Here is a 12,907-nt window from a genome sequence, read left to right as displayed (position 1 = left end):
TTGGAAAAATAAATGTAGAATCTGCTATTTATAGGCTTCAGTTTTATCATCCATTATCGATTGTTTTGACTTTAGCTTAAGATCCCTTATATCAGTTTGTTAAGAGTAATTTGCAATGCTTTGACATTCATTCACGGATGATTTAGTGAATTCCTTGTGTTTGGTAGAGTTATGATTCTGAATTTGTTTGTGCTTTTGACATTTTATCGTTTGAAAGCTTAAACTCTTTTCCTTTTTTTCTCTCTCTGGATCAGACTGCTGTAATTGTTCAAATATGTTTGATTTTATTTTGCAGTAAAATTAGCATCGATTTGTTTTGTCAGTGGTTTTATTCGGTCTTAATTTGTTCATATATGTACGGTTCTTTTGATGCTAAGAGATGTAATCATTCTGGGCTTTATCTATTCTTAGATTTGGATTATAGTTCTTATGTCTTTGTGCAGGTCAACTTTAAAATGAATTTTCCATTCAGAAGCTTACACGAGAACTCCGCAACTTCTCAAATGGAAATCCTCAAGTGTCCATTTTTGAGAAACATTAATGAGCCTACAAACTTCTCTTTCTCGCCGGCCATGTCCTTTCCGCTGCCGGTAAGACTACGGATCATTTTGTTATGAGCTTTATGTTTCTTGCATCATGTTCTTGATTCAAGTTCAAATTAACTTCTCCACCTCAGGTACGAGGAGCAAAGGGTCCGATTTTCGAAGACGGGCCAAATTTTGACATGGTATTCAGGCTTTTCCATGGACGCGATGGAGTGGTTCCGCTTTCGGAACAATCTTCCTTGCATGCTAAGAAGGCAGAGCCTGAAACAGCTCCACCCAAATTCAATCCATTGGCTGCAAAGGCAGCCACCATTAGTCTCTCATCCTTCGGACCGGGAGGGCCCTTCAGTTTCGATGCATTTTCCAAAAAGTGGAACAATCAAAACGGAAAATCAAAACCATCCAAGAAAGAATCCTCTTCACGGGTAATCGATCTTCCATTTGTGAAATGCGACATTAGTTTGGAGTTCAGACCTACGTTTTTCAAGCGAGAACAATCATCTAATGTCTGAAAGATCTTATATTATTATTTTGAAACGTTGCTTTATTGACATCATTCTATGTTTGATGTTTCAGGGAGGAAGTTCCCATCACGAAGCATTGGGCAATGACTGGCTGCAAAGCGGTAACTGTCCGATAGCAAAGTCATATAGGGCTGTTAGTGGTGTTTTGCCACTTGTTGCCAAGGTTTTTAAACCACCTCCGGGGATGAAATTCAGGTGCCCACCTACAGTGGTAGCAGCCCGGGCAGCACTTGCGCAAACCACTTTCGCCAAGAACCTCCGCCCTCAAGCGTTGCCTACAAAAGTACTGGTGATAGGGATGTTGGGCATGGCGGCAAATGTTCCACTAGGGATATGGAGGGAACATACTAAAAAATTCTCACCATCTTGGTTTATAGCCGTTCATGCAGCTGTTCCATTCATAGCCATGCTACGGAAATCTGTCTTGATGCCCAAGTCAGCTATGGCTTTCACCATTGGGGCATCTATATTAGGCCAGGTTATCGGCTCTAGGGCTGAACAATATCGGCTGAAAGCGGTAGCAGCAAAACGATTAGGTATCGAGGAATCCTCTATTACTGTTGGTGCTGCAAATCCGCTAGAAGGTGTTGCCTTCAAGCATGGCTGTTGCGGGAAAGACATCGAATGGAATCCCGCTTGTCTTCAGGCGGCTCCACCTTCTTCATCGGCAGACGTGTTTTGCTAATCAGTTTGTCCCTCATTTGTAAGCTAAACTATTGCAGTTCTGCATGTCTTCAAACTACAGTTGGAGGCTGTTCGATGCTTTAGTGTTCATTCTCTGTACCACTACCAGAATTTTAATGTTTGCTATTCTCTCTGAAACCATGGCTGCTAAACGATTGACTTGGTAAACCCTGGCAAGTGCAAACTTCCATGGAAAGATATTAATAAAAGGTGACTGCCGGCTGCCATATTATTGGATGTTGCCATTATAACCGTGCAGATTTTATGTGGACATTTGATGTAATTTGATCGTTTCTGTCCATGCTATGTCTTTAATTTATCCCAATAATTATATCTATTGAAAGTTAAAATAATTACGTAACTTTATATATATATATATATATAAAACTTCAATTAATAGTATTAACTATTCAAATTAGCCAAACACAATATATAATGATCAAATTATAGCACTTTAAAGTAGAAGAATTAAATCCCAAATTCAACTATTGTAGAAAACATAAAAACCATAATCTGATCACCATAAACTAAAGCAGTAAATCTTCTAGTTGTTGGACCAAAACCATATGCTTTTTCTTTTTGGTTTATTTTTCATTGTACATTGATTATAATCAAAGATCACATCACACAAATGAGTGCACGAAAGATGATTTTTTAAATTTAAAAAAAAAAATAACAGTCGAAGCAAACTCAACATTAGTTGAGCCTAGATACGAAACAAAAAAACATTACATTACATCAAAAGAACACAAATACAAAACGAATATATGAACATGTCAAAATCTATATATCATAAACAATCAACTAATGTAAGTTATTAGCTAAGGATAGAAAGATTAACCTTGGTACAATCACGGCCATTCGAAGTTCGGTCAGTACTGTGAACAACAGTCTGCAATGACTGCTGCTCCATTTGAGACGAGGATGTGGAATAACTGACAAATGCAGAGGGATACTTGGCCATTAAAATAGCTGAATCCGGCAAAGGTGACAACCCAGTTTGAATCCTGTTCCCATCCCAGAAACCATGAATCCTCTTCGGAACATTTTCCACAGCACGGTGATTATTCTGATTGAATTTTGAGTTTCCATCAACATTATTACTTGTAGATTCAAACTCGACGGTTTTTTTTTTTTTTTGAAAAATGGGCAACCTTACCATCTGGGGAATTAGAATTGAGTATCTGACCAAAAAGCTTGACATTACCATTCCTGCAAGGCTTTCCTGTGTCTGAAATACTCCAAGACTGGGATTTTGGACGATCCTTGGATTGTTCGAAGTTTTGCACCAGGAGTGGAAGCTCGGCAGTTGATTTTGAGCTATTGCACTTCTGGAGATGGCAATCTTGAGCCAAATATGGACCGGCAACTCCCCTCTTGAATATTGAAAGGCCTTAACAACACCATTCGATTCTTTCAAAGTTGAAATTTGCAAGGGATAGCCCCTTAGGATCTGTTTGGATTCAGTAAGATTCAATAAAGGCTTTCCATATAGAGGATCAGGCTCATCTTCACTGATGGATTCGCAAGCTGGTTTGGCTTCATTCCCCTGATAATCAAGTGTTGATGAGAATCTATCTAAGTTGCAAATTTTCTCACATCGAAGGGAATTGGAATCATGCAATGCAGAACTTTCAGCAGAAGAGTTTTTACCAACAGAAAGCTTCTCAGCAGAATCCATGTTGGAAGGACATCCAGTGCTTAAGCTAAAACCTGAACAGGAGTTTTTACCAACAGATTCATCATTGGATTTATTTGAATCCTGCCTACATATACTTTGGCTGCTAGTCTCCGCACTGCATTTTGCATCATGTTCATCCACATCACTTGTGGACAATGAAGTTTCCGGTGCCATGAAATATTTTCCAAAGCCCTCGTTAGAACAAGTAGGACTTCCGGACTCGACTACAACATCAACAGGATGGCAAGGATGAGCTGCAACCCAAGAGATGCTGATACTGGAACAGGAACACCCTGATCAGCAACCTGATTTCTTCCAGCATTTAGGTCACCAAAAGCAATGCTTTTCTGAACCTGCAATGACTCGGCATTGATATCAACATCCATATCATCAGTACCACATTCAGAAATCACCTGGCCCACAGTATGATTCCCATTGTTTTTGTCTGGTAAGTTCAGGTCAGTTTGTAAAATCAGTTCGCTGGTAGTATAACATTCATCCGTATTCATGCTGACAATACTGGAAGGCAAGTCCTCCAGTTTAGACCCTAACTTACCACTGCAAACAACTGAGCACTCAAGGACAAAAGCGTCTTCCATATGACTCCCACCACCATTGGCATCATCACTCATGGGTGTTCCTGTGTTTCTATTTCTTGGATGTATCAAATCAAGTCCAAGGCATTTGCGAGCCTTGGTAAAGAAAACCTTGCAATGGTCCCTGGATCTTGTTTGGACTACATCAAAGTGTGGGGTGCCTTGTATAAGTATAATGGTAAGTCGAGACAAATACGTCGTCGATATAATATCGTTAAACAATTGATCTCAACTAGAGTTATCTATATTGATTTTGTAAGATCAATAGATAACATTGTAGATCCGTTAAACAATGAGTTGAATCGAGGTCAAGTTGATAAACATGAAAAATAATGTGTCTAAAGCCCATTAATATTTAAGGCGCTATGTGAAAGAAAACCCAACTTAATTGACCGAAGATCCCAAGATCTAAGTTCAATGGAACAACCTACTTACATAGATTTTGTGAGGTCACTGTAGGAATCCTTATCCAAAGTCTATTCCTATGATGAAAACAATGACTAAAATATAGAAAAAAAATTAAGCAACGCTTTTAATAACCAATATGTGTTTCGTTGAGCCAAACAACATAAGTCACCTATGTGAGAGTGAAGTTGAGCCACTTCAAAGAGATTATTGGGGTATAGTTCTCTAAACTCTTGCAGAACCAGGAGATGTCCACGGCTATTTGGACATAACCATGAGAACCAAATTCTTATTAGTGAGATATTTGTGTGAGGTATGTCATCACTTACACCAACGGCAGGACAGTTTAAGGACATCATGTATATCGGACAGTCAATAAGGTAAATATATTTTCATAAGGGAAGATTCAAAGTGGGTCACCTACTTATCCTATGCAAATATCAAACGTAAAATCTATCACTATATTGAGTCAGTGTTTGAATCATCAAGTTCATTCATCTGGGGGATTGTTGAAAAATTTGAATGAATTGATGCTATTTATAACTAATTAATTATAAATCCTGTCACTTAGTGAATGCACTTAAATTTTTGTTTAAAGTTGATATATTCAATCATACCTATTCAACAATTCTCTTCATGAAAAGATTAAATCATTTCATGAAAAGGTTAAGACTTTTCATCAAAAGGACATGTCTTTTAATCAAAAGGTTAAGTATTTTCAGCGAAATGTCTTAACTTTTAAGTCAATTTACTCTTTATATATATAGGCAAGTTACAAGACACAACACAACACACAAGTTACAAGTTACATAAGTTTAGAACTTTGGAATAGAAAAAACACTTAGAAAATTCATTTCAAATTCGTTCTTTTCAGTTATAGAGAAATGTAAGATTCGACTGATCACTACGGTTGTACTTACTGTTGTGATCTTTTGTTGTTGTATCATGGGAAATCGACATCCAACGTTACTCAAAGCACCTAGGAGAGGACAAATTTGTCTTAAGAAAACTGTTTATACAGGCCTCAACAAAAAAACCTTCTTCGATTTATCATACTCTACTCATCTGATTCCGTGTTTACACATGAGTAACAAGTTAATTCATTCTTTTATTTTAATTCTTTATAATTATATTGTTTTATTCGATTATATAATAATAATAATATTTTTATTTTTATCTCGAATTAACTAACAATAATTTCCACGTATTATCCAAAATTCTACAGGTCAACCTCCACCTTTCAAACAAACACAATATCCTCTTGTCTCCCAACCCCACATATCGTCTCAACCAAAATTTGACAGATTCCACGTGGAACAATAACAATAGAATCCCTACCATCATTTAGCCAATTAAAATTCACTTTTAGATTACCTTCGATTTCCTACTATCTCCTTTATCCATCCCCTCTCTTCTATTAACTTCCATATTCCCAACTTTCTTTTATTTTCATTTACGTCCCGTAGCTCGAACCTCAACTACTATGGCCGCCAACACACTGATGAGCTGTGGCGTAGCCACCACCGCTTTCCCTTCAGTCCTTTCCTCTTCCAAGTCCAAGTTCGCCGGCGCTACGCGGTTGCCTACTTTAGGCGCCACTGTCAGCCACCGTGTTAGCATGACGGCCGACTGGATGCCTGGCCAGCCTAGGCCTCCTTATCTTGATGGTTCGGCCCCAGGGTATGATTTCAAACTGCCTGTTTTCCAACTTTTTTCTTGCCATTTTTATAGTATTTGTAAGGGGCGAGTAAAATTCAACTCGAAAAAATTAAAATTTTCGACTGACGCTAGAAAAACGTTAGGCGATTTTTTTCCAATTAAAATATGAATTATAAAATAGGATTCGATAACACGACTATTTCAAAATTTTTCAATTTAACTTGATCGGACATCTACTCCTCAAATTTCTTACAAATCTGTGCTTTATATGTTTGGTTTCAGTGACTTTGGGTTTGACCCACTAAGACTTGGTGAGGTACCGGAGAATCTCGAGAGGTACAAGGAATCTGAGATATATCACTGCAGATGGGCTATGCTTGCAGTTGTAGGTGTTTTTTTGGGGTCAAATTATGGTTTTAGTCCCTCTATTTTTATTTAGAAGTGCTTAAATTGTGGTGCATGTAAAATTTTGCAGCCTGGTATATTGGTTCCCGAGGCTTTGGGGTATGGAAACTGGGTAAAGGCTCAAGAATGGGCAGCTATTCCCGGTGGACAAGCCACTTACTTAGGCAACCCGGTTCCATGGGGAACTCTTCCAACAATATTGGTCATCGAGTTCCTTGCCATCGCCTTCGTCGAGCACCAGCGTAGCATGGAGAAAGATACCGAGAAGAAGAAGTACCCTGGCGGTGCTTTTGATCCCTTGGGATACTCCAAGGACCCTAAAAAGTTCGAGGAATATAAGGTCAAGGAGATCAAGAATGGTACAAACTTCAAACCATTTTTTCCGGATAATATACATGAATCCGATTCGATCTAACCCGGCCCGAAGACATTTAGTTTGTTGATTGTTATTTGAATGAACTTTCTTGCTGTTTATAGGTCGTCTGGCAATGTTGGCGTTCGTGGGATTTTGTGTTCAACAATCAGCTTACCCCGGTACCGGACCATTGGAGAACTTGGCAACTCACTTGGCTGATCCATGGCACAACAACATTGGAGACATCATCATCCCCAGATCAATTTCGCCTTGAGATGACGATGGAACCTTTTTTAATATATTGTTCAATAACCCTTTGTGTAAAATTCCCTATGTAATCCATAAACAATGTAGTGAATCAGGGTTTCACGACTTTGGTATGTGTAATTAGACCCTTTACCTGTATTATTTTATGGATCATGAACTCTTCATTTAAGAAAAAAAATGTATGACCCTTACCTGTAAAGTACAATTGAGCACATTGAGATTGTGGATGGTAAAGTGTTGGATTGTTGGTCCATCCTAATTCGACCTAAAAATTAAAGTTTTTCACGGTATTTAACTAAGGTTTAAAAAGATCTCACCTGACTCTAAGTGAGATCCAATTTTTAGGTCAAAACTCTATCCGATCTGATATATGTATATATATTATTTTTATAAGATAAAATAAAGATTTAATTAAAAATAATAATATAAAAGGGATATTAATGTAATTATTTATAAATATATAAGAGATAATAATAATATTATGTAAGTCGAATTTTTTTCACCTAAATTAGAACCTAACATGATCTCACCCTAAAAAAAATGAAACCTACCCTTACCTGAATTTTCAAAATAAAAGATCAATTTGACCTGGTCAAATTCCGTCGACTCCGAGTGAAATGATCATCCCTTATGATGCCAAACAACTATAACATTAAGGATACCTATTCCCAAACTAATAAGCTTACCCATTTCGTCCAATCCTATCTTCTTCAGAAATAGCATTTACCTTCTTCAGAATTAGCATTTTAAATACTAATAGCAGAATTAGCATTTACCTTCAGAATTCAGCATTTTAAATATTAATAGCATCAAAACATGTTATTCTCCTTAAAGGTCCGAATTCAAACAATTGCGTTGAAGAGTCTGAGTTCAAACAATTGTGTCTACAAAATATATATATGTATTGTCAATAACTAAAAAAGTTCTAAACAAATATTACCTTATCATCATCCCGTACTACTAAAATAAAATATTAATAGCATCCTTCTCAAGCGTTGAAATAAAGGCAGGGATTAGCATTCTAAAAACATTGAAGAGAGAATTTCTTGGCAGCACATATTAAATTTTGTTTTAGAACTTGAACATCATCATCCAAAGCATGGCACAAATGAAATAACAAAATATGATAAAATAATGACAAAAAATTGTTCCCAAGCATGAGCTCTGAGTTTTGACATAATCATACAGGGCCTGATTGAAGGTTGTAGACGACTAAACCATCATTCTTCATAGAAGATACCTAGTTCCTCACGGTTGTCACATTCTTCAAAAGCATCCGTACGACATCGTGAGATATCCTTGCGGCTTCATTCTTCAAGTGATTGATCTTTGCATCTGTTTCAACCTCAAGCCGCTTCACATTAGCTCCCGAGTCTCCGCTACTCTGTATGATGATCCACGACCATGGATAAGAATCAGAATTTTTATTGAAGACTTACAGAAATTAACTATGAGATATTTATTTAACAAATAGATTCAATAAAAGGCCCATTTTTGTATTATAATTTTGATAGAAGCCAAAAAAGGGTCGGTTGCTCATATATAGATTTTTGGCGCATTACTGTCAATGAAACACACTAGATAACAAAATCTACGAATTCATACCTCAGCTACCTTCTTCTGAAACTCATACTCCACTTGAGCATGATATTCAGCAATCTCTTTCTCTGCCTCTTCCTTTGCCTGTCTTAGTCTAGCCATTTTTGCTGAAGAAAAGAAACAGAGTGAGTTGACATCGAATCCTCCAGAAAAAGCAATGACTACTACTATTGGAAAAGCAACCATGAAAGACAAATCAACTTCTCTTCAACGCTTAGTTCACATCTTAGTGGTCATTAAATGGGAGTAGCCTAACAGCAAACAAAAATTATCATGTAGCATCCACAAAGTCCACAACATGCTTGCAAGCATTTATATGATTACATTGTTTAATCAAGTGAGATCAAGCGTGCAAAAATTAATTATAGATCCCGAATGTAGCTTCCAAACAAATAAAGGGAATCAACGTAATTCTTGAACTAAGATTGCATCAATTCAAAACAATTAAGAAAAATGAATGGATTTCTTCGAGCGATGAGAGAAGTATAGAAAATAAGACTAGTGCTACCATTTCTTGCTGCGTTGACAATGTGCTGAGCCTCTTGTTCTGCAGCTAGCAGCTGTTGGATACCACCCTTGTTGGCTTCCATATTTGCTGAATTTTTTCGTAGTTACTCTGAAATTAAGATTTTTTTGGGGGGTGGGGTGCAAAAATATTACTTTAGTAATTTTATAGCTATAAAATGAAGCCACATGATAAACAGAATAAAATCCAAAGGAAAACAGAAGGTCATCTAATAACATTAACATACACACACAAAGACTTCATAATACCTGATCCGTACTGCACTATTGACATCCCTAGCTCAGAAGTCACAAATTTTAATTGGCATTTTTAGATCCATGTCAAATTTAAAATTCAAAGAGACTTCTAAGACTCCAAGGACCTTATTTTCATGCCTACCAATGAATTACATGTGTATTTTAAGGCAGCCATATAATGCATTTTCCACGCTTAAAGATAAAAACCAAAAGACAAGCAATTCAATCTAACTCAAATTCAACTCCAAATCCTTCGATGCATCAAACTCTTAGTCTTATGACTTAAAATTATTTGATCCTCAAGCCAAGATAATAGACAAAAAGGCCACCAAATAAAAAGTTAACTCTTTAAATCGATCTCAGTAATCTCCTTCAAAATTCTCAAAAACCCATTCTCAGTTAGCACAATATCTCTAAAAAGAACAGGATCATCAGAATTCAGAAGAAACAACTCTAGCTTATAAGCAAATTAATAACTTGCCCATCAAATCTAAGTCCACAAAAGAGCAGGAAAAGAATACCCTTTAAAGGAATTAACCAAACAAAATCTAAGTGAAATACAATTATCAATCAACTAAATAGTCAGATCAACGTTTATATATATATATATATATATATATATATATAAGTGAGCTTTTAAATTTATATAATTTCCAAATCGTTTAATACAGTGAATTATTAAGTTAAAAAAGTAATGATCTGAAGAGTTAAACAATATCAACATTATAAGAAACGAGAAAAGAAAACATTAACTGTAAGGAAGAAGTAAAGAGAAAGATTGGAAGAGAATACATACCCAAGAGAAGCGGTGTTTTTGATTTGAGATTTAACCAGACAATTTAGGGGGAGAAAAAATCATGGTCACTTATTTTAAAGAGGTGAATCTATCAAATGACCACTATACCCTTATTTGTCTTCATAAGAAATACTGTAAAATAATTTTCAAATAATAGTATATTTGTCAATTTTAAAATAAATTAATAATAATTATTAATTAACTATATTTAATAAAATCGATTTAAAATATTAGAAGTGTAACTAATTAACTCAAACCAATCATTTATATATTCAAATATTAATAATATATTATTTGGTATTTGAATTTATCGTTTTTATTATTAGTAAAATTCCTCTTTCCCTTAAATAAGAATTGTTCAAAATAAATTAATTAAATCATTTATTTTATTTTAAATTGGGCTGGAGAACTGACCAACCAAAATGCAACATAAAATTATTAATGCAACAAATCTATAAATCCTTAACTTTTGATCAGGGATGGATTGAGGAGGATGGTCGGCCTCTAAAAATTTTATTTTTTTCATATAATTTATGTATTTATTTATATATTTTATTGATAATATATTTTCACGTCCGGAAATTTATCCCCCAACATAAATTTATATGTATGTCCTGCTTCCCATGGCGCATTTGTTTTTAACAAAGTAAACTGCAAGGGGTTAGCCTTCCACTAGCTTTGCAAGGCATTCCTCATTGAATTAACAGAAACTGAAAGTTCTCTCCAAAGTTAACATATATTCGATAATCGTACCGTGGATCCGGCAAATATAAATGTACGATGAAGAAGAAGAAGAATTCAATCATATATCTATAGCAATCAAATATGTAGTATTATACAACTGATAAGATAACAATAAGCCAAGGATTACCAGGAACCTACTACAACTATGAAGAATGCAGTCACTGATCTTCAATTTGTACAAAACATAATCCAGTTTATTACTTCCTATTTCATTTTGTACGATCCCGCTGCAGATGGATTCAAGCGCCGCCTAAAACAACTGCAGGTGCTGCATCAGTTATCTTCTTCATCGATACAAGCTGAATGAGGTAATTCATGCCATGCAGAAACAAGCAAAGATGTTATGTATAGGGTTAAAAGGGAACGAAACAAAACACATATACAAACTGGGTAAAAAGATAGCTAGGAAAGTCGGCAGTGGCATCCATCGATGTGAAGCATGATCATGTAGCGTAATATAAAAGCAATTCCAGAAACCATAAAGACCGCAATAAAGGGATTCATTTGTGCATGCATAGCGCACATCTTTGGAAGCATTGATTCCGATATGAAGAAGGTTTGGGGGAAAATGTAAACATCACCGGAAATTCTCATCATAAAGACCATCACACAAGTATAACAACTCCCAAGAGCAACATCGAAAGACAACCAGCTTCGAGACACTTTTATGAATGATAGCTGTAATGAAAAATCCAAATCCAAATTGCAATCCAATGCATATATACTTTCAAACAGGCTGTCTAAAGAAACAGAATTACACTGTTTTCACTTCCCTCTAAACCTCTAGAATTAGACCAGTACATGTTATAAAGTAGGTCCTTAGAAAGCCCTGGTAAGCCTGGTGGGGGTTCAAAAAGACGGACATACGTCGAACCGGTTTTTCAAAGTTTTCCATCTCATCGAATCGGAAGCAATGAAAGGTAAAATAAATATTTTTCCACAAGACCGTTCTCAACTACAACTGATGCTACAACTAAAAAGTTTCCATCTTCAAACTTCATAATTCTTTGCAACTTAAAGCTCAAAGACATTAGCTTCTCAAATTTAACTTCATATCAACGATTTTAGGAGTAAAAGCGGGCTTTCCTTGTTTGGTCCCTTCACTCTCGTTTCATCAACAATTCGGAATAGCAACTATATGACAAATTTAAAATTGCTAGCGAGCTTCCACCATACAAGGCTTGGACTATTATGAACCTAAATCAAACAGCTTAAGCCATTTCTTTTAAGCAGAATCAATGAAACATGATCGCAGCAATTATTAACACGATCATCATTCGAGGACGAGGCTGAAAGCGTATGATCCATCACTCTATTTGAATGACTGAGCAATTTAATTAAGTAATATGTCAAGAAAAGGAGGTAAACTAACTTGCTGCAAGACTTCCACTTGAAGACAGAAAAACAAATTTGTTCACAATGACTGGAGACAATTTGTACTGAATTGCTAAGTTGGAATTATAGAATGAAGAACCTCACAAAGCACAACCTTTCTAAACTAATCAATCAAAAGAACAATAAAAGCTTAATCATTCAATCTATAAAATAAACAACAATCAAGTAAAGAGACAAAAATTAAACTTAATGCACAGAAAATGCTCTGAATTCAAAGATAACATCTCCAAAGAGCCCAAGAAAACACTAAAGTCACATAAAATTAAAAAATATATGTAAGAAATCATAAATTAAACCGAGCAAATCAACAAGAATGATCACAGACCACAAGCTACAAGGAGACACCAAAATCGACTAAACTCAAAAACCCAAGTCTAGAAACACCATAAACCAGCATAAAATAAAAAAACCCATACAAAAAAAGCCAAAAGGGGGAATTTAGAGTTACCTCCACAGCAGAAGCAACAGTAACAGCAAGAAAGGACCATGA

The 12,907-nt window shown here is 35.8% G+C and overlaps 3 protein-coding genes across 3 annotated transcripts; 2 read left to right on the top strand and 1 right to left on the bottom strand.

The window, feature by feature from the left end:
* Positions 1–443: 443 nt before the first annotated feature.
* Positions 444–1,992, top strand: LOC120162066. Its single transcript, XM_039172245.1, has 3 exons — positions 444–590; positions 677–970; positions 1,122–1,992. The coding sequence occupies exons 1-3, from the start codon at positions 456–458 to the stop codon at positions 1,752–1,754; spliced, it is 1,062 nt and encodes a 353-aa protein (XP_039028176.1). The 5' UTR covers positions 444–455; the 3' UTR covers positions 1,755–1,992.
* Positions 1,993–5,891: 3,899 nt separating this feature from the next.
* LOC120162068 (chlorophyll a-b binding protein 6, chloroplastic-like) lies at positions 5,892–7,226 on the top strand. The gene is made up of 4 exons (XM_039172248.1): positions 5,892–6,115; positions 6,377–6,479; positions 6,570–6,858; positions 6,977–7,226. Exons 1-4 carry the CDS (start codon positions 5,919–5,921, stop codon positions 7,126–7,128), a joined length of 741 nt encoding a protein of 246 aa, XP_039028179.1. The 5' UTR covers positions 5,892–5,918; the 3' UTR covers positions 7,129–7,226.
* Positions 7,227–8,169: 943 nt separating this feature from the next.
* Positions 8,170–10,351, bottom strand: LOC120162069 (V-type proton ATPase subunit G1-like). The gene is made up of 4 exons (XM_039172249.1): positions 10,279–10,351; positions 9,229–9,336; positions 8,727–8,827; positions 8,170–8,505 (listed from the first exon to the last, which is right to left on the bottom strand). Exons 2-4 carry the CDS (start codon positions 9,308–9,310, stop codon positions 8,362–8,364), a joined length of 327 nt encoding a protein of 108 aa, XP_039028180.1. The 5' UTR covers positions 9,311–9,336; positions 10,279–10,351; the 3' UTR covers positions 8,170–8,361.
* Between the last annotated feature and the right edge of the window lie 2,556 nt (positions 10,352–12,907).

Source organism: Hibiscus syriacus, unplaced genomic scaffold (assembly GCF_006381635.1).
Source record: "Hibiscus syriacus cultivar Baekdansim isolate YM2019G1 unplaced genomic scaffold, ASM638163v2 tig00111402_pilon, whole genome shotgun sequence".
In the NCBI taxonomy this organism is placed as follows: domain Eukaryota; kingdom Viridiplantae; phylum Streptophyta; class Magnoliopsida; order Malvales; family Malvaceae; genus Hibiscus; species Hibiscus syriacus.
The sequence above is the reverse complement of the archived record's forward strand: the minus strand, read 5'-3'. Positions and strand labels throughout refer to the sequence as shown.